The 21,637-nt window shown below is 31.9% G+C and overlaps 3 protein-coding genes and 1 long non-coding RNA gene across 18 annotated transcripts in view; 3 read left to right on the top strand and 1 right to left on the bottom strand.

Moving 5' to 3' along the window:
* The first annotated feature begins 8,421 nt into the window (after positions 1–8,421).
* The window catches only part of LOC18099767 (uncharacterized), a 53,538-nt gene continuing 40,322 nt past the window's right edge, over positions 8,422–21,637 (top strand). For 2 of the 3 annotated variants that reach the window (XR_008059436.1, XM_052453720.1), the window contains exons 1-3: positions 8,423–8,560; positions 8,818–8,905; positions 9,017–9,360. Coding sequence is in view for 2 of the 3 variants with exons in the window: in XM_052453720.1 (XP_052309680.1) it covers positions 8,549–8,560; positions 8,818–8,905; positions 9,017–9,360 (444 nt within the window). In the remaining variant the exon portion in view is untranslated. Of the gene's footprint in view, positions 8,561–8,817; positions 8,906–9,016; positions 9,361–21,637 lie in introns of all 3 variants that reach the window. The other variant, XM_006380855.3, reaches the window with a different exon arrangement.
* LOC112328007 (uncharacterized) overlaps positions 13,161–21,637 on the top strand; it is a 77,238-nt gene continuing 68,761 nt past the window's right edge. The window contains exons 1-4 of one of the 13 annotated variants that reach the window (XM_024603809.2): positions 13,161–13,329; positions 13,589–13,673; positions 13,774–13,938; positions 16,973–17,691. In XM_024603809.2, the coding sequence (XP_024459577.2) occupies positions 13,318–13,329; positions 13,589–13,673; positions 13,774–13,938; positions 16,973–17,388 (678 nt within the window). In that variant the 5' untranslated portion in view covers positions 13,161–13,317 and the 3' untranslated portion in view covers positions 17,389–17,691. Of the gene's footprint in view, positions 13,330–13,522; positions 13,674–13,773; positions 14,585–16,062; positions 16,230–16,492; positions 16,578–16,681; positions 17,692–20,736; positions 20,828–21,637 lie in introns of those variants that run through there. The other 12 variants (XM_052453707.1, XR_008059434.1, XR_008059432.1 and 9 more) reach the window with 12 other exon arrangements.
* Positions 13,375–16,517, bottom strand: LOC127905444 (uncharacterized). The gene is made up of 2 exons (XR_008059437.1): positions 16,370–16,517; positions 13,375–13,469 (listed from the first exon to the last, which is right to left on the bottom strand). It is a non-coding gene; the product is annotated as an uncharacterized LOC127905444 (long non-coding RNA).
* Positions 19,119–20,827, top strand: LOC18099765 (pollen-specific leucine-rich repeat extensin-like protein 2). The gene is made up of 3 exons (XM_024603802.2): positions 19,119–19,269; positions 19,532–19,616; positions 19,713–20,827. The coding sequence occupies exons 1-3, from the start codon at positions 19,258–19,260 to the stop codon at positions 20,531–20,533; spliced, it is 918 nt and encodes a 305-aa protein (XP_024459570.1). The 5' UTR covers positions 19,119–19,257; the 3' UTR covers positions 20,534–20,827.

Here is a 21,637-nt window from a genome sequence, read left to right as displayed (position 1 = left end):
ACTCCGAGGATATTTGAAAGTAGTCTAGCAGCAGTTATTTTTAATGTTGTTTTTATTTAGAAATATATTAAAATAATATATTTTTTTATTTTTTAAATATTATTGATATCAGCACACAATTCAAAAATATAAAAAAATTAATTTTAAATAAAAAATAGTTTGTGGTACCTAACAATGTCTTCCATGACCCGTGGTGGCATAAATTTCAAAGTAAAATCACCTTTTTTTTCTATTTTTTTTCCACGACACTGTAAATTTACAATAATTGTAAATTGACAATAATAGGCTAGGACGTAGGATTGATTGGATAATTTCTTTTGTAGTTTTGCACTTAAGGACAATTTCTGGACCCCACAATTTTTTTCTTAACTTCTCCCCTTGACACTTTTCTTCTCCTTGATATTTTGTCAATTTTATCCTTCAAACAATTTTTATTGTTTTTTTTTTCAGTTTGACCATCTTTTTTTTTATTTTTTTTCTTTATATTTAATCTATTTTTCAATTCAATTTAACTCTCTAATTGAAGATTTTTATTCCTCTAATTAATTTTTTTTCACGCTTAATTTTTTAAATCATTTTGTGTAATTGGTTTTTTTTACTGGTTTTATCTTTTGACATTTAATTTGTTAGGGATTTGACTTCGTACGATCTTATCCTTCTGCATTAGTTTTTTTTAATATTGGTTTTGTGATTATCTTTAAGTTTTTTATATGGGTTTATCTTAGTCTCATGATTTAGATTACGAGTTTTGCATGCCTTTTTTAATATAAGTTTTTTTTTTTTTTTTTTCAAGATATTATTCTAATTTATCTATATTGTTTTTATTCAAATAAAGTTTATTTTTAAAAATAAAAGATATTCATTTTTCAGGGTGTGAATTTATCTTTTATTAACTTAAATAAATAAGTTCGGTACATACAATCAGGTGAAGTTCTTATTTTATGTGATTGAATATATTAATCTACTTTCATCTCTCAATTTTTTTAGTTCTTTTCTAGGTTATTATTAACAATTTTTTTTATTTACATAAATGATTATCGATTTATTTAATTAGATGCTTGCATAAGCCTTTCAATTTATACTTTGAATTTTTTTATGTAAAAAACATTTTGAAATAGCCTGTATACCCAATATTTTTTAAAAAAATTAAAAACCGCAGAGAATCACAAGTTAAACGACTAATAATTACTATTTGTGAATATGGTGGCATGCTTATCGTGATAGATTATGTAGGTTATTGGACTGGCTAATAATATTGCTGGTGTGTGAGGCCTTGTGTAATATTTTTTTATGGGTTGAGTTTATTCAATCAATTTTATTTGTATTTATTTTTTAAGTCATCAATTTTTTAGGGTGTGAATTTATCTTTTATTGATTTAAATAAATAAGTTCGGTAAACATAATCAGGTTAAAGTTTCATTTTATATAATTGAATATATTGATTTATTTTTATTTCTTAATTTTTTTTCAGTTTTTTTTTTCAGTTATTGTTAATGACTTTATTTTTATTTACATAAATAATTATTAATTTATTTAATTAGATAGCTTTTTAATTTATATTTTTAATTTTTTTATGCAAAAAACACCTTGAAACAATCTATACATATGATATTTTTAAAAAGAATTATAACCCAGCAAGTTAAACGACTAATAATAATAATTATTATTATTTTGTATAACCCAGCAAGTTAAACGGCTAGTAATTATTATTATTATTATTATTATTATTATTTATTAATGTGGGTATCCGGGCCAGCTTGCGTGTACCTCGACTAATTCCACAGACCCTGAAGTTAACGACCATATAAACTTCCAATAATTATCATATTAGCAATCACATGGCTTCAACTTGAAACCAAGCAACCCTTTAATTCTAATTTCTTTTCACTATTAAACAATATCTAAATGGTGTGGGGGCATCACTGTTCCCTCACACCTAAATCACTGTGAATTACAACAGTAATCCACAGTGATTCTTAACCCTTTTTTTTCTAACTTTTCTCTTCTTTTTTTTTGTTTTTTTTTCCAAATTTTATTTTTCCAAAATTACTTTTTTTTTTCAAATTTCCTAATTTTTCTTTTTTTTTTCATTTATTTTTTCTTTTGTTTTTTCGAAAATTATTTTTGTTGATTTTAGTTTTTAAATATTAACCTGGTTACAATTTTTGCTTTGTAATTTTTTTCTTAAAAATACCGTGGATTGCTGCGATGTTTTTCCACATAATTTTTCTATTTTATTTCTTTATTTTTCAAATTTATATTTTTTGATTTTTTTTTAATATGGACCTGATTGAGAATTTAGTTTTGTAATTTTTTTTCTTTAAAACATTGTTTATTACTACAGTGTTTCTCAGCATGGTTTTTTTTTATGATTTTCTCCGAAATTATCTTTTTTTATTTTATTTTTTAATATTGAGCTGGTTAAAAATTACAGTTACAATATGTGAGCAAAGCACTTTAACTTTCCTCGAAAATTACTGTTGGTTGCTACAGTGTTTTTTCCCACATGGTTTTTTTTTGTTTTCGTTATGTTTTTCCCTAAAATTATCTTTGTCAATTTTATTTTTTAAATATTAAGCTGGTTAAGAATTGTAATTACAAGTAAATACAAGTTTTTCCTCAAAAAACACTATGGATTGATACCGTTTTTCCTCACATGGTTTTTTTCCAGTTTCTTTTGTGTTTTCTTTTTTTGTAATATTTTTTTCCAAAATCATTTTCGTCGATTTTATTTTTTTAAATATTAAGTTGGTTAAAATTTAACTTTGTAATAAAGCTTAATCATGTGGGGAAAGTATTGTAGCTTTGCTCATAAAACATTGTGGATTGCTACAGTGTCTCTCCGCATAGTTTTTTTTTGTTATAATTTTTTTAAAATTATCTTTTTCAATTTTATTTTTTTAATATTGAGTTGTTTGTGAATTACAATTACAAGTCATTACAAATAAGGCTAAATCATGTGGGGAAGCACTGTAGCTTCCATCACAAAACACTGTGAATTGCTACAGTGTTTCCAACATGATTTTTTCCCATTTTTTCGGTGTTTGTTTTGTTATTTTTTTTTCCTAAAATTATCTCTGTTGATTTTTTTTAATATTGAGTTGATTAAGAATTTAGCTTTGTTATTTTTTTTCTTTAAAACACTGTGAATTGTTGCAGTGTTTTTCCATGTGATTTTTTTATGATTTTTTTCAAAATTATCTTTGTCGATTTTTTTTTTAATATTGAGTTGGTTAAGAATTATAATTACAATAAAGCTAAATCATATGAGGAAAGCGTTGTAGTTTTTCTCACAAAACACTGTGGATTGCTACAATATTTCTCTAAATAGTTTTTTAGTTTATTTTATTGGGAAAAGCGCTATAGTTTTCCTCACAAAACATTGTCAATTGCTGCAATATTTTTTCTCATGGGTTTTTTTCCTTCCAAAATTATCTTTGTTGGTTTTTTTTTAATATTAAGTTGGTAGAGAATTTAGCTTTGTATTTTTTTTTGCTTTTTATTAACTGAAAAGCTAAATCATGTGGCGAAAGCACTGTATCTTTCCTCACAAAACATGATAGATTGCTACATATCATTTTGTTCTGTCTTTAAGTTTTTTATCACCAACACAACTTTTTTTTCCGTCATGAAATATTTGCTCCATCATACATTTAATTTCTATTACTTATCTAGCGCTAGTTCACAATTATTATACTATCAAGTACATTTATTTTATAAACCCGCGGCAGCATGCGGGCAAGTCATCTCGTTATTCCTAATAGATGTTAAACGGCTAGTAATTATTATTTGTGAATATGGTGGTATGTTTATCGTGATAGATTATGAAGATGAAGTTGATTGGACCGGCTATAAGCTGCGGGCCACCAATTAAGACACTTGACACTTGAGATGCGATTATTGATTGATTTTTTTCCAGACATGTTCCGAAAAGGTGGCATGTATAATAATGACTGACCACTATTTCAATAATCGGCTTCTCACAAAGTATTAACACACCGGTTTTTTGTTTTAATTTTTTTACTTTAAATTAATTTTTTTAATTATTTTACCAGATTGATATTAAAAATATATTTTAAAAAATAATAAAAATTTTATTTCATGTATTTTTAAACAAAAAACACTTTAAAAAAAAATCATTACCGCAATACCAAATACTTTTAAAGTATTTTTTATTTAGAAAAATATTAAAATAATATATTTTGTGTTTAAGTTGGAAAGATGGTAATTTAATATTTTTTTTCTATTTTTTTTCCACGACATTGTCAATTTACAATAACTAGGACGTTGGATTGATTGGATAATTTCTTTTGTGGTTTTGCACTTACGGACAATTTCTGGAGCCCCCAATTTTGTTCTTAACTTCTCTCCCTTGTGCCCACACATAGCAATTGGCAGATAGCCACCACTTCAGTCTTTTGTAGTTTTGCACTCATGCAATTTTTAGTCTTTTGAAGCACCATTTGTCATCGTCGCCTAACCACTTCAGTCTCTTTCTCCTTTTCAAATAGATACTAGTTACATGATCCGCGCGATGCTGTGGGTTAATTTTTTTTTATATAAAAAATACCAAGAAAAAGCTAAGATCTAAAAGTGTTAGGTTTTTCTGTAAAGTTATACCCAAGAATCTTGGGTTTGGCTGTAACGCCTGACCTAAAAGTAATATTTATAATATTAATAATAACATTAAACTTGCATGACCTGGTAGGTCTAGCTGCAGTACCAAACCCAATAGCCTTGGATGCGAGTCTGGCTGCAAGGTCGTATCATAAAAGTGTGATAATTAAATAAATTAATTAAAAAGAAAAAAACCAATAGAAAGAAAAAAACTAATGAAGAAAAAAAAATCTGAATTAACTGGGTTAACCCTTTAAACCAGGTTAACTCGTCAAACCTTGGATTCGTGTCGTGAAAGTTTGATAACTAAATAGAAAAAAAAATTGACGGGTTAATCCAGAATTAACCGGGCTAACCCGTCAAACCAGGTTACCTATCAAACTCAGGATCCGTGTCATAAAAGTTTAATAACTAAATAAAAAGAAATTAAACATTAACAACGTACGAAAAAATTAATTTCTTTTGTGATTTTGCACTCATGGACAATTACTGGAGCCCCCAATTTTTTTCTTAACTTCTCTCCCTTGTGCCCACACATAGCAATTGCCAGATAGCCACCCCTTTAGTCTTTTGTAGCTCCAATTATCATCGTCGCCTAACAACTTCAGTCTCTTTCTCCTATTCAAATCGATTTATATAAAATTGTGTTTAAGTTGGAAAGATGTTTTTTTTTTCATGTATATATAAAATTGTGTTTAAGTTGGAAAGATGGTAATTGAATATTTTTAATTTATTTTAATATTTTGATGTGTTAATATCAACAATAAAAAAATATTTTTTTAGTTTAATATAATTTTTTAAGAATATATATTAAAAAAGCACAGCATGAAATATTAAAAAAAATCACAATTATATATAAAAAATCATAATTTAAACATTTTTCTTTATTTTTTGTTTAAAATTATTTTTTAAAATATTTTTAGATCGTTTTGATGTATTAATGTCAAAATAATTTTTAAAATTTTATAAAATATTATTTTAATATAATTTTAAATAAAAAAACATTTTAAATAACTAACGTTACTACTCTACTTTTAAACACTTCATTAATATTTTATAAAGCACTTGGGACCCATGCCATGTGCAAGGGGTGGGCGTGCATAGAGCATAAATGAATATCACCAAACTAATGTACCTTAGGATAGATACAATACAATATTTATATTAGTGGTGTTCATAAATGTTTTAATAATATCTAAAAGGTGGGGGGTGGGGGGGAGGGGGGGGGGGGGGGAAAATTTTAGTAATCCACGGTGTTTTTATTATTATATTTTTTAATTTTTTTCCCAACTTTTCCTCTTATTTTTTTAGGTCTTTTTTTTTTCAACTTTGCTTTTTTTTTTTCCATTTAATTTTTTTTTTTAAAAAATTATCTTTGTTGATTTTACTTTTTAAATATTAAGCTGATTAAAAATTTCATTTTGTATTTTTTTTCCTTTAAAATACTGTGGATTGCTACGATGTTTTCCCATATAGTTTTTCTATTTTATTTTTTTATTTTTTAAAAAATTATATTTGTCGATTTTTTTTATTGAGCTGATTGAGAATTTAGTTTTGTAATTTTTTTCTTTAAAACATTGTTGATTGCTACAGTGTTTCTCTGCATGGTTTTTTTTTTGTTTTTTTATGATTTTCTCTGAAATTATCTTTTTTTTTTTATTTTATTTTTTAATATTGAGCTGGTTAAAAATTACAGTTACAATATGCGAGGAAAGCACTGTAACTTTCTTCGTAAATTATTGTCGATTGCTACAGTGTTTTTTCTCATATGGTTTTTTTTGTTTTGTTATGTTTTTCCCTAAAATTGTCTATGTCAATTTTATTTTTTAAATATTAAGCTGGTTAAGAATTGCAATTACAAGTAAATATAAGTTTTTCCTCACAAAACACTATGGATTGATACAGTTTTTCCTCACATGGTTTTTTTCCGGTTTCTTTTGTGTTTTTTTTTTGTAATATTTTTTTCCAAAATTATCTTTGTCGATTTTATTTTTTTTAATATTGAGTTGGTTAAAATTTAACTTTGTAATAAAACTTAATCATGTGGGGAAAGCATTGTAGCTTTCATTCCAAAATATTGTTGAAAATTACAATTACAAGTCATTGCAAATAAGGTTAAATCATGTGGGGAAGCACTGTAGCTTTCATCACAAAACACTATGAATTGCTACAGTGTTTCCAACATGATTTTTTTTCCTTTTTTTTGTGTTTTTTTTAATATTTTTTTTTCTAGAATTGTCTCTGTCGATTTGATTTTTTTAATATTAAGCTGATTAAGAATTTAGCTTTATAATTGTTTTTTCTTTAAAACACTTTGAATTATTGCAGTGTTTTCCCATATTATTTTTTTATTATTTTTTTCAAAATTATCTTTGTCCATTTTTCTTTAATATTAAGTTGGTTAAGAATTATAATTACAATAAAGCTAAATCATATGAGGAAAGTGTTGTAGTTTTTCTCACAAAACACTATAGATTATTACAGTATTTCTCTAAATGGTTTTTAATTTTATTTTATTGGGGAAATCACTGTAGTTTTCCTCACAAAACATTGTCAATTGCTACAATGTTTTTCCTCATGGGTTTTTTTCCTTCCAAAATTATCTTTGTTGGTTTTTTTTTTAATATTAAGTTGGTAGAAAATTTAGCTTTATAATTTTTTTTGCTTTTTATTAACAGAAAAGCTAAATCATGTGGCGAAAACACTGTATCTTTCCTCCCAAAACACTGTGGATTGCTACAAATCATTTTGTTCAGTCTCTAAGTTTTAATCACCAACACAACTTTTTTTTTTCCGTCATAAAATATTGGATCTATCATACATTTAGTTTCTATTACTTATCTAGCGCTGGTTCACAATTATAATACTATTAAATATATTTGTTTTTTAAGCCCGCGACAGCGCGCAGACATGCATCTCGTGATTCGGTGAAGTATGTTTGATATTTCCAACACAATTGTTAATGTTTTGTAAATTTCACCTATTTATTTTTTATTTATACCCGATCGAGTCATAAGATATATATGGCTAGGTTAAATATTTTATGAATATTATATATATTTACAAATTAAGTTATGTTGCTAATTTTTATGAATTAATTGAGTTTAATTAGAACTAAGATTTATGCTCAATAAATTAGCTTAAAATTTTGTTATGAGTTTTAACAAATAATTTAGGCTTAATACATCAACTGAATCAATTAATTCAAATGAAAGAATCAATTGCAAAAAAATAAAAATAAATAAATAACAAGACATATAACAACAAATATTTAAGTTTATTTTTATAGGATATACATGCTAGTTTAATTTCCTTACCCGTGATATCTATTTCTTAAATTTTTTAACTTGTTATCATCTATAATATCTATATAATCTGACATTAACAGGTTGGGTCAAGTTAGATAATAAAAATATTATAAACGGGTTGGTTTTTTTAAACACCCTTATTTTATATTGATTTTTTTTTTCATGGTATAGATATTTCGAACCATTTTATTCATAGAATGATTTTTTATTTTGAGTAATTTTAAGAAACAATCCTTTATAGTAACCTAATACATTAAGAAAAATAATTTTTTAAAAAAATAAATGTTAGTATCAATTTCTTTAACCCTGGCTATCGATCCTTTAGCTTAACCTTTGAATTGACTAACAAAATAGAAGGTGATCAGATGTGCACATCAAAACCATCTCTTGCTGATGAAAGATTGTTGGGTCAGCACGACGAAATTTACGATGGTTGCATCAAGTTTCCACTCCCAAGTCCACATTTCCTCATCTTATTGGTCTAAAAATGCAAGAACAATTAAATTAAAGCCTCACATGTCTCAGATGTATTTATCTTAATTAAATTAACCCCCTCCCCCCACCTCTATATATATACTCTCAATATTTCCATCGTCTCATCGGATCAAAGCATACACAAAACCATGGTGGAAAAGGTATGATAAATATATTTGTGTGTGTTAATTTATCTTTTAATGCATCCTCTTTGGCCTTTTCTTCTTTTTATGTGGAGGTCCTACGTACAAGTTCTTGATAATCTCTACAGCGGATTCTTCCATGTCAGACGAACATGTTTTGAGTTCCTCCAATCTTTCTGTCTATAAATTTATCATGACGACGTTTTTTTATGTTTTCTATTGGGATTAATCATGGTGAGGTCCTATATGAAATGCACTAACTAGTACTGTTACAGAAAGTCACAACGATGGTGATTAAGGTGGTTGACCTTGGATGCGAAAAATGCCACAAGAAAATCAAGAGAGTACTGTGTGCTATCCCTCGTGAGTCTTTCTTTTTTCTCTTTAAAAACAGTTCTAGGTTTGAGTTGTTTTTATTACCAAAGGAAGTGACTAAGTTTTGTGGATTTGATGATGTTAATTAACGAACAAGAGAAATCCAGAACCAGACATATGACAAGAAGAAAAACACGGTGACAATCACTGTGGTGTGTTGCTGTCCTGAGAAGATCATGAAAAAAATATACTGCAAAGGAGGTCGAACTGTCAAGTGCATTGTTATACCTCCACCACCACCACCACCTCCACCACCACCTCCACCACCTCCTCCTCCACCACCACCTCCACCACCTCCACCTCCACCTCCACCTCCACCACCTCCACCTCCACCTCCACCTCCAACATGCCCATGTTGTGAAAAATGCCGCCGAGGCCCATGTTGTCATCACTTTTGTATGCCAACAGTACCTCCATATTGTCCTGTACCTTGTAGAAGGTCAGAGTGTGATAAATGGGGAGATGGATGCTGTAGTTGCCGAAGTAGGGGTTACTATGTGTGTAGAAGTGCATATGTCTGTGAAGAGTACTATCCCTCGGCGCCATGCACAATCATGTAAAGGGAAATTAAGTTCAGAAGACCGATGGTTTGAGTCAACGCCCAACATCAACCATTGGATTCAAATCGAGTGGTCATGATGGGCCTTAGTATTGTTGTTGTGTTTATAATATCATATCCCTTTGGTGATGCTGCTGTTGTTTTGATCTCTTTCATATAGATGATGCACGACTTTGTGCCTAGCTAGTATATATTTTCACGTCCACGGTCACAGTTTTTTCCATTGTTGATGGCTTGTTACATGTTCGGTCAGCAAATATGTGAGGCTTTACTACCTTATCCTTGTACATAGTCCTTGGATTTTGTCCCTTCGGATGCTTTCTTCCAAAGTGCTATTATTTGTTTAAAAAAACCCCCTCTCCATCAATTCTCTAGTCAATTTTTTTGCCGGATGAAATGCCCAGAAACAACATCAAAATTATTTTTGATATCATTATATTAAAACTATCTAAAAATACATAAAACAAACTAATTTTTTAAAAATATATATTTTTTTTAAAATAAAATCTTTTAATCTATGTATAAAAATAAAATGAACTAAAAATTATTATTTGAAATACATAGCGGTGTGACTTGTGTTTCCAAATAAAAAATATCAAGATATATTTTTAATTTTAAGAACACGGGTTACATCTTCGTGGTGGCCATATTCCTAACCATGCTCAAAATAATAAAATAAAAACCCAAAATCTCACTTCCGTAACTTCATTAAAAAAAAAGGGCCACACTAGCTATCCATCCACAATATAATAAAATAAAAACCCCAAATAGATCTTAATCATTTTTCAAACAAAGTCTTCAAAGAGAGACTCTTTTCACTATCTTAAATCTTCAAACCAATCACGAAAAACATTCAAGTTGGGGTTCCAATTTGCTTCCCCTTGGACACAGTCATTAAGCACCATGTTTCGCTGGACGTGTAAAGACTGGCTATGGTATTATCCCGATGCAAATTTTGTTAATTAATTGATAATATATTTTCCATTCCATAAAACCTTATAAATAAACTCATATAATTTATAAGATTTTACGCAAAGAGACCATCTTATGTGAGTGGACAATATGGTCAGCAAGGTTGGTGAGATGTATAAATATTATTGTAGGGTCACGTAAGTACTTACAATTATTGCAAATAAAAGCAAAAGGTTCCATTTTCCATGGTGATGGTGATGGTGCTGGTGCGTTCACCTCCGTTTCTTTCACTTTCAATTGCTTTCTTCAATCCTTGAATATCGTTTGATTGCTTCTGTGGTGTAAACGTGAGCATGCTTGTTTCCTGGAAAAAATGGTGCAAGCTCAGCCATGCCTGATCCAAACCAGATAGTGAAATTTGGATTATTATTCTATAAATCAGTATTGTACTTGGAGAGAAGAATGATCCCTTTATCAACATACATAATAATCGAAGACCAATTTCCTTTTCATGATGTATACATAGTTTTATATATGTGGAGCCATGTAAAGCTCTCTTAATCTGGAGATATATTATCACTGGTTGACGTTATTTGACTCGTTTCTTTTCTATCCTCCTTTACACATTAATTAAGTGCTGGGGATGACAGAAGAAGAATGCTACCATGGGATAGGTTAGCGAGCTGTCAATGAAAATGTAAGGAAGCCATGGAAATTTTGAAGGGGTTTCGGATTATCTCCATTGACTTGTACGGAAGGAATGGTTGTTAATTATACCCTATTGGTTGATTCATAAAATTTTTGATTTAAAGATGTCAAGTCTTTCAAAAACAAAATATTGATGATTTGATGTGACTAAACTCGTTTATTCCGACTATGTTATTGATAATTTCATTCACTCGGTCTATTCCTGGGTCAACATCATTATTTTAAATAATAAAGCGACATGCTTTAATAATAATAAAAAATCAACCGCAATTAACTTGTTTATTTAGTTTTTTTTGGTGGTATTTTTATAAAATGATAATATTTTTTTATAATTTGTGCAATCCTGTAAAATATTTTTTTTATTTTATTTAATTATTTTAATATGTGTTAATTTATATTATTGTTTAATTAAATAAAAAATTAAATCTAATAAATAAAGTTATCAAACACAACCACGTACATGGTTCATGTTACTAGATTAAATATATTAACCTATATTTATCTCTTAATTCTTCAAGTTTAGTCTTTAGTTGTTGTTACTGATTTTTTTTTATTGATACAAATAATTCTCAATTTATTTAATTAAATATATATATAGGTTCATAATCAGAATTTCTTACATTAAAAGATATAATGAAAAAACTATATATTTATTTTTTATATATAAAAAATAATATCTAACCCCTAGTAAAGTGATAGCCGGTATAAACTGCATAAGGTGTTACTTGCAGCCCTGTTGTAGCCTCTGGGCTTCTAGCCAGTCCAGGTATAGCCATGTAAGTGATGGGCTAATTAATACATAGATAATGGATAATGGTTTGGTCCATGGCTTTCCTTGGATTCTCTACTTTCATGACCTGGATGGCAAAATCCCTCGGCGCCATGCACAATCATGTAAAGGGAAATAAAGTTCAGAAGACCGATGGTTTGAGTCAACGTCCAAGATCAAACATTGGATTCAAATCCAGTGGTCATGATGGACCTTAGCACTGCTGTTGTGTTTCGTCTGGATGATGCACGACTTTGTTTGTGCGTAGCTAGTATTTTCAGTCAATGTTGATGGCTTGTTACTACCTGCTCTTTGTTTTTTATGCTCTCTTATCCTTTGCAAAGTCCTCGCATTTTGTCCTTTTGGATGTTTTCTTCCGTGTTATTATTTTAAGATTTATTTTTTACTCTTAAATATCAAAATAACTTAAAAATATATAAAATAAAAATTAAATTTATAAAAAAAACACAGTTCAATGCAATTTTAAACTCCGAAAAATATAACTTAATTAATCAGATACTAAATTTATGTTTTACAAATCAACTATTCAAGTTTTATAAATTTCAAAATAAATAAATAAAAATTTACTTAATAATCAACTCTAGGATCTATTGGCCATCACCGACATTAATTAAAAAAAGAAGGAGAATTGAAGAAGAAAGTTGGCGGACGCAACTTATGGACCCACAATTTGTTAACTTTCTTCTCGATGTCCACACATAGGGATGAGGAGGTAGCCATCCCTAATGTATCGTTAGAGAACATGAATCATTGTATTTGTGTTAGTGCAGGACGGAGGATAAAAATAAGAATATAAAATAAAATTGTTTTTGTGATAGTTTTAAAATAAATTTATATACTTTCAAAAAAATAAATACAATGATTCAAGTTTTCTATGCCTCCTCAATGTATTTTTATTAATTATCTTCACTTTTTTTTTATTTTTTTCAGGAAACAACAATCAAACGCCGGCTAAATTCTTTTACACATGAGATATGGAAATATTAATTGAAGATTTTTAATTTTATGAGGGGAATTTTTTGGGGACACGTGTACGGTTGTCATGGGGGTTGCATGGCTCATTTATTGACTTGAGTAAACTAATGCACCGTCGGATGCACCACAACCTTCGACATGATTAACAAAATAGAAGGTGAGATGTGTCCATCAAAGCCAGCACATGCATGTGCATGATTGGAGGGTCAGCAATTAAAAATGCAACGACAATATTACGTCAGGCTTAACAATCCCACGTGTTCTCTTCTTATTGGCCTCTTGATGCACGGTATTTAAACCATGGTCGCACCCTTCTACGACTTAAGTTGTGATCAATCTTAATTTTTAAAAGCCTCTTTTTGGTATCTCAATCTTCCTCTCACCCTCTGTTCCGTTCCTTCACTCTGCTCTAATTCTATCATCTCATCAGGTTCAGATCGAAGCTTCGACAAAACCATGGCTGAAAAGGTATGTGCATGGATGGATGTGTGGATTTTGATATATTTCCTCCTCCTTCTTTTCTTGGTTTAGATTTATCTTTTATTTAGCCCATTCATTTGGGTTTTTCTTCTTTTTATGCGGTGGTCATTGTTTTTGGCCCTATGGACCTCATCTTCTTGTTCATTATCTTTACTGATCAATATCCTTCCATGTCAGAAAGTGTTCCAGTCCTTTCAATATTCTTCGTGGCTTAGAATGTCCTTGTTTTTATGTGCTCGTATTGCAGAAAGTCACAACAATGGTGATGAAGGTTGACCTTGAATGTGAGAAATGCCACAAGAAAATCAAGAAAGTACTGTGTAGAATCCCTCGTGAGTGCCTCTTTCTCCATGTATTATAACTTAGTTTGAGCTGTTTTAAGATGAAAGGAAAGTTGCTAAGTTGTTAATTTTTGTGGATTGTGAACAAGAGAAATTCAGAACCAGATATATGACAAGAAGGCAGGCACAGTGACCATCACTGTGGTATGTTGCAGTCCTGAAAAGATCAAGGAAAAGATAGTCTGTAAAGGAGGTGAAGCTGTCAAGAGCATTGAGATCAAGGTTCCAGAGAAACCCAAAGAACCACCAGCTAAACCTAAAGAACCGGAGAAACCCAAAGAACCGGAGAAACCCAAAGCACCAAGCAAACAACCGGACAAGCCTCCACCAACAGTTGATAGCGATAGCAAGCTCAAAGGACCAGACAAGCCGAAAGCGCTTATTGTTGAACCAGTCCACCCAATGACATGTTGTGCTGAATGCTACCGAGGGATTAGTGGAGGCCCATGTTATCATGACTATGGTAGGCCGGCACCCCCAAGTTATGAAATTTATGGAAGGCCAGTGCATGATAGTTGGGGTGGCAGCGGCGGCTGTGGTTGCCAAAGAAGCGGTTACTATGCGTGCCGATGTGAATATGTTTGTGAAGATAATCCCTCGTCATGCACAATCATGTGAAAGCATCAAGAATGTCGATGCTTTAAGCCGATCTCCACCTAAAATCACTGGATTTGGACAGTAGTATCGTGTCGATATGATCAAATTAAACAATAGCATTACCCATGCTCATGTCATAACCTTGTCTAGCTAGTCAGTTTTGGCTGCATATTGGGTCTTCTTCCTTCGTTATAAAGATTTTATGTGATACAATAAGGTTGGTGATCATGTGGGAACAATATTTTATTACAAGAGTTGTTAAGATTTTTAATAAATTAATATAAGGGATTTTAAAGCTTCCATAATCACTGCTATTTGTATATATATAGTGATGGTCATCTCCTTTCCATTCACTTTCTATTTGCTTTCTTTAATTTCTGACAGTAACTGGTCGATGGCTTTTGTTTGTAAACGTTATCAATCAGCATCTCCTTCGGGTCAATATATGGGATTCCTATTCTCTCACGTTGTAAATAAATGTTTAATGGGTTAGAAAGTTTATCATATATCAATCCAGATATATCATAAAATGATATTGTTTTGGTTAAAAAAAAGTCTAAAAATGTTATTTTTAATACACATTTAAAAAATCCAAGTAATTTATCAAGTTGAGTCTCATCATCTAGGTTAATCGAGCGAACAGTCACTCCAATAATATAAAACTTGGTTCGAGCCAGATTCTACATCAACTATGGTTATACAATCAAATTTTCAATTTATTTAATTGGATGAATATATAAAGTTTTTTTTTGTTTAAAATAAGAATTTTTTAAATTAAAAAACATAATAAAAAAAACATATTTATTCATTCTTTCTACTAGAAAGAATAATATTTGACCCGGAGCAAAGCAATATGTGTTGCTTGCAGGCCTGTTTTAGCCTCCGGGCTTCTTAGCCAGTCCTGGTATAGCCATGGAAGTGATGGGCTGATTAATATGCCCTGTGAAACATGGGCTAAGCTCAGTGTTAATGAAACCCAGTTTGTCATTCAGAAAACATAGATAATGGACTGGCACATGGCTTTCCTTGGATTCTCTACTTTCATGACCTGCAGAGTAGAGGCCCAAACTTCAAATTAGATTCATGTGATTCCTCTCAACAATTCTGGAAAGCAATAATGATTTTGCTGGGATTGTTTTTTGAATTTTTTTTTGAATTTATTCTTCATGCCATCGTAAAATAATCTAAAGATATATAAAATAAAAATTTAAAAATAAATGTTTTTTTTTAAAAAGCAGTTGAACGCAATTTCAAACGGTTAGTTAAACCTGCCTCAGCTTTCAAAGTTGGCACTCATGGACGCAACTTCTGGGCCCACAATTTGTTAACTTTCTTCTTTATATCCACACATAGGGATAAGATAAAACGATGAGCTACTTGCTTTACGACTTGGGTTTCTAATTTCTCATTTCTCATATTCATGGTAAAATAATAAATACAATAATTCATGTTTTCTAAATTCTTTTACACATGAGATATGGAAATATTAATTGAAGATTTTTAATTTTATGAGGGGAGTTTTTTGGGGACACGTGTACGGTTGTCATGGGGGTTGCATGGCTCATTTATTGACATGACTAAACTAATGCGCCGTAGGATGCACTACAACCTTCGAAATGATTAACAAAATTGAAGGTGAGATGTGTCCATCAAAGCCAGCACATGCATGTGCATGATCGGAGGGTCAGCAATTAAAAATGAAACGACAATATTACGTCAAGCTCAACACCCAATGCCACGTGTTCTCTTCTTATTGCCTACTAGATGCGCGGTATTTAAACTATGTCCCCACACTTCTACTACTTAAGTTGTGATCAATCTTCATTTTATAAGCCTCCTTTTCGTATCTCAATCTCCCTCTGACCCTCTGGTCCGTTCCTTCACTCTGCTCTCAATTCTATCATCTCATCAGGCTCAGATCAAGGCTTGGACAAAACCATGGCTGAAAAGGTATGTGCATGGATGGATGTGGAGATTTTGATATATTTCCTTCTTCTTCTTTTCTTGGTTTCGATTTATCTTTTATTTAGCCCATTCGTCTGGGTTTTTATTCTTTTTATGCGGTGGTCCTTGTTTTTGGCCCTACGGACCTCATCTTCTTTTTCATTATCTTTACTGATCAATATCCTTCCATGTCAGAAAGTGTTCCAGTCCTTTCAATATTCTTCCTGGCTTAGAAATTTTGTCCTTGTTTTTATGTGCTCCTATTGCAGAAAGTCACAATAATGGTGATGAAGGTTGACCTTGAATGCGAGAAATGCCACAAGAAAATCAAGAAAGTACTGTGTAGAATCCCTCGTGAGTGCCTCCTAGCTTCTCCATGTATTATAACTTAGTTTGAGCTGTTTCAAGATGAAATGAAAGTGGCTAAGTGGTTAATTTTTGTGGATTGTGAACAAGAGAAATTCAGAACCAGATATATGACAAGAAGGCAGGCACAGTGACCATCACTGTGGTATGTTGCAGTCCTGAAAAGATCAAGGAAAAGATAGTCTGTAAAGGAGGTGAAGCTGTCAAGAGCATTGAGATCAAGGTTCCAGAGAAACCCAAAGCACCAGAGAATCCCAAAGCAGCACCAGAGAAACCCAAAGAACCGGAGAAGCCGAAAGAACCTGAGAAGCCTAAGCAACCAGAGAAGCCCAAAGAACCGGAGAAACCCAAAGAACCAGAGAAGCCCAAAGAACCGGAGAAACCCAAAGAACCGGAGAAGCCCAAAGAACCGGAGAAACCCAAAGAACCGGAGAAGCCCAAAGAACCGGAGAAACCCAAAGAACCGGAGAAGCCTAAAGCGCTTATTGTTGAAACACCAAAACCCAAAGAACCGGCCCCAAACCCAGCTCCAAACCCGGCACCACCACCACCTAAAGCTCCGGAACCAGTCCCCCCAAGGACATGTTGTGCTGAATGCTACCATGGGATTAGTGGAGGCCCATGTTATCATGACTATGGTAGGCCAGCACCCCCGAGTTATGAAGCTTATGGAAGGCCAGTGTATGATAATTGGGGTGGCGGCGGCGGCGGCGGCTGTGGTTGCCAAAGAAGCGGTTACTATGTGTGCAGATGTGAATATGTCTGTGAAGATAATCCCTCGTCATGCACAATCATGTGAAAGCATCTAGAATGTCGATATTGCCTTAAGCCGATTTCCACCAAAAATCACTGGATTTGGACAGTAGTATCGTGTCGATATGATCAAATTAAACAATAGCATTGCTCATGCTCATGTCATAACCTTGTCTAGCTAGTCAGTTTTGGCTGCATATTGGGTCTTCTTCCTTCGTTTTAGAGATTTTATGTGATACAATAAGGTTGGTGATGTGGGCACAATATTTTATTACAAGAGATGTTAAGATTTTTAATAAATTAATATAAGGGAGATTTTAAAGCTTCCATAATCATTGCTATTTGTATATACAGTGATGGTGCATCTCAGCATCTCCCTTCCATTCACTTTCCATTTGCTTTCTTTAATTTCTGACAGTAACTGATCGATGGTTTTTGTTTTGTAAACGTTATCAAGCTTCGCTGTCAGAAATTTAGGTCATGCATGATCCATCTAGATAATGGAATGTGGACTGTCATGATCCCATCATCGTACTTGGCGATAAGAATTCTACCATGAATGAGCAGTTCCCTTCCTTCTCCTGATTTGTTGATATGAGATTATGTAAAGTTGCCGACTACGAAATTTATATTAGTTGCTCTCTAAACACTAACATTATTGAAAATATATTAAAATAAAACATATAATTTTTATTTTTCAAGATTTATTCTTGTACCAGTATATCAAAACAATCAAATATATATATATATATTAAAAAATTAAAATTTTAAAAAATACAGTTGACCGTAATTTCAAACGATTAGTTAAACCTGCCTCAGCTTTCAAAGTCGGCACTCATGGACGCAACTTCTGGGCCCACAATTTGTTAACTTTCTTCTTTATGTCCTAGCACCTTTATGGTTAAAGTGATGAGATAAAACGGTGAGCTACTTGCTTAACGACTTGGGTTTCTAATTTCTGGTTTTCATATCATTATATATATAATTATACAGATTTTTGTCGTTTAGATTATATGAAGTATTCCATGGTGATGATGGGAATTAGTAATAATTTATTAATTATTTTATAAGATGTACTTTTAGAAAAAATATAAATACAAGAGAGAGTAATACAAATATCACAACTTATTAATTATTTTTGTTCTAATTATCTTTTTATTAAAAAATACAACTAATTACCTTACATGTATCATAAAAAATTAATCCAATTTGGACAAGTTGTTAAAGAGATATGTGTTCTTATGTTACTTTATAAATCCAAATTTTGAAACAGAGGAGCTCGTTAATTAGAATTATAATACCTCTTCAAATTATGTGTTGTTAGTGTAGAACGGAGGATAAAAATAAGAATATAAAATAAAATTGTTTTTTGTAATAATTTTAAAATAAATTTATAATTCAAGTTTTCTATGTTTTTATCAGGAAACAACAATCAAACACCGGCTAAATTCTTTTAACATGAGATATGGAAATATTAATTGAAGATTTTTAATTTTTTATGGTGAATTTTTTTGGGACACGTGTACGGTTGTCATGGGGTTTGCATGGCTCATTTATTGACATGACTGAACTAATGCACCGTAGGATGCACAACAGCCTTCGAAATGATTAACAAAATTGAAGGTGAGATGTGTCCATCAAAGCCAGCGCTTGCATACGCAGGTTTGGAGGGTCAGCAATAAAAAAGAAAACGACAATATGACGTCAAGCTCAACACCCAATCCCATGTGTTCTCTTCTTATTGGCCTCTAGATGCACGGTATTTAAACTTTGGTCTCACACTTCTACTACTTAAGTTGTGATCAATCTTAATTTTAGAAGCCTCTATATCTCCCTCTCACCCTCTGGTCTGTTCCTTCACTCTGCTCTCAATTCTATCATCTCATCAGGTCCAGATCAAAGCTTCGACAAAACCATGGCTGAAAAGGTATGTGCATGGATGGATGTGGAGATTTTGATACATTTTCCTTCTTCTTCTTTTATTGGTTTAGATTTATCTTTTATTTAGTCCATTCATCTGGGTTTTTCTTCTTTTTATGTGTTGTGGTCCTTGTTTTTGGCCCTATGGACCTCATCTTCTTGTTCATTATCTTTACTGATCAATATCCTTCCATGTCAGAAAGTGTTCCAGTCCTTTCAATATTCTTCTTGGCTTAGAATGTCCTTGTTTTTATGTGCTCGTATTGCAGAAAGTCACAATAATGGTGATCAAGGTTGACCTTGAATGTAAGAAATGCCACAAGAAAATCAAGAAAGTACTGTGTAGAATCCCTCGTGAGTGCCTCCTTCTCCATGTATAATAACTTAGTTTGAGCAGTTTTAAGATGAAAGGAAAGTGGCTAAGTTGTTTTTGTGGATTGTGAACAAGAGAAATTCAGAACCAGATATATGACAAGAAGGCAGGCACAGTGACCATCACTGTGGTATGTTGCAGTCCTGAAAAGATCAAGGAAAAGATAATCTGTAAAGGAGGTGAAGCTGTCCAGAGCATTGAGATCAAGGTTCCAGAGAAACCCAAAGCACCACCATCTAAACCTAAAGAACCGGAGAAGCCGAAAGAACCTGAAAAGCCTAAGCAACCGGAGAATCCCAAAGAACCGGAGAAGCCCAAAGAACCAGAGAAACCCAAAGAACCGGAGAAACCCAAAGAACCAGAGAAACCCAAAGAACCAGAGAAACCGGCACCAGTCCACCGAAGGACATGTTGTGCTGAATGCTACCATGGGATTAGTGGAGGCCCATGTTATCATGACCATAGGAGGCCAGCACCCTTCCTAATCCCAGCTCCAAACCCGGCACCACCACCTAAAGCTCCGGAACCAGTCCACCCAAGGACATGTTGTGATGAATGCTACCATGGGATTAGTGGAGGCCCGTGTTATCATGACTATAGGAGGCCAGCACCCGCCCCAATCCCAGCTCCAAACCCGACACGACCACCACCACCTAAAGCTCCGGAACCAGTCCACCCAAGGACATGTTGTGCTGAATGCTACCATGGGATTAGTGGAGGCCCGTGTTATCATGACAATGCTAGGCCAGCACCCCCATGTTATGAAGCTTATGGAAGGCCAGTGTATGATAGTTGGGCTGGCAGCGGCGGCGGCTGTGGTTGCCAAAGAAGCGGTTACTATGTGTGCAGATGTGAATATGTCTGTGAAGATAATCCCTCGTCATGCACAATCATGTGAAAGCATCTAGAATGTCGATATTGCTTTAAGCATTTGGTCAGTAGTATGGTGTCGATCTGATCAAATTAAACAATTGCATTACTTATGCTCATGTCATAACCTTGTCTAGCTAGCTAGTTGTCTATGTTGAAATGTTGGGGTCAGTTTTGGCTGCATATTGGGTCTTCTTCCTTCGTTATAAAGATTTTATGTGATAGAATAAGGTTGGTGATCATGTGGGAACAATCTTTTATTACAAGAGATGTTAAGATTTTTAATAAATTAATATAAGGGATTTTAAAGCTTCCATAATCATTGCTATTTGTATATATAGTGATAGTGCATCTCAGCATCTCCTTTGCCTTCATTTTCTATTTGCTTTCTTTAATTTCTGACAGTAACTGATCGATGGCTTCTGTTTGTAAACATTATGACGCTTCGCTGTCAGAAATTTAGGTCATGCACGATCCATCTAGATAATGGAATGTGGACTGTCATGATCCCACCATTGTACTTGGCGATAAGAATTCTCCCATGAATATCACAGAATCATTGAATTGAGCAGTTCCCTTCCTTCTCGTGATTTGTTGATATATGAGATTATGTAAAGTTGTCGACTACGAAATTTATATTAGTTGCTCTCTAAACACTAATATTAATGATTAAAAGAGTGAAATTCTTGTGTAATTCACAATGAAAAATATGGGATTCCTATTCTCTCACGTTTTAAATAAGTGTTTTGTGCTCAGATCTGATTTAGAATCTGAAATGCAAGTTTGTTATATCAATTCACAGCCCAGTGAGTCAATTCATATATATTATAAAATAATATTATTTTGGGTAAAAAATCTTAAATAATATTTTTTAAAATAAAAATTTTAAAAAATCTAAGTAATTAACCAACCTGAGTCTCAATAATCAATTCAACATTCACTCTAATTAAAAATAAAACTTGAATTGAATCAGGTTTTAGATCAACTATCATTATATACATTATTATTATAGTTATGTCATTAAATTTAATGATTCATTTAAATTTATCAAGTTATTATCATTTTTAATATAAATTAAAATAATACCAAATTATTTTTTAATTTAAAGATTTAGATATAAAAAAACATGACA

This window comes from Populus trichocarpa, chromosome 6, assembly GCF_000002775.5.
Source record: "Populus trichocarpa isolate Nisqually-1 chromosome 6, P.trichocarpa_v4.1, whole genome shotgun sequence".
Lineage (NCBI taxonomy): Eukaryota > Viridiplantae > Streptophyta > Magnoliopsida > Malpighiales > Salicaceae > Populus > Populus trichocarpa.
The sequence above is the reverse complement of the archived record's forward strand: the minus strand, read 5'-3'. Positions and strand labels throughout refer to the sequence as shown.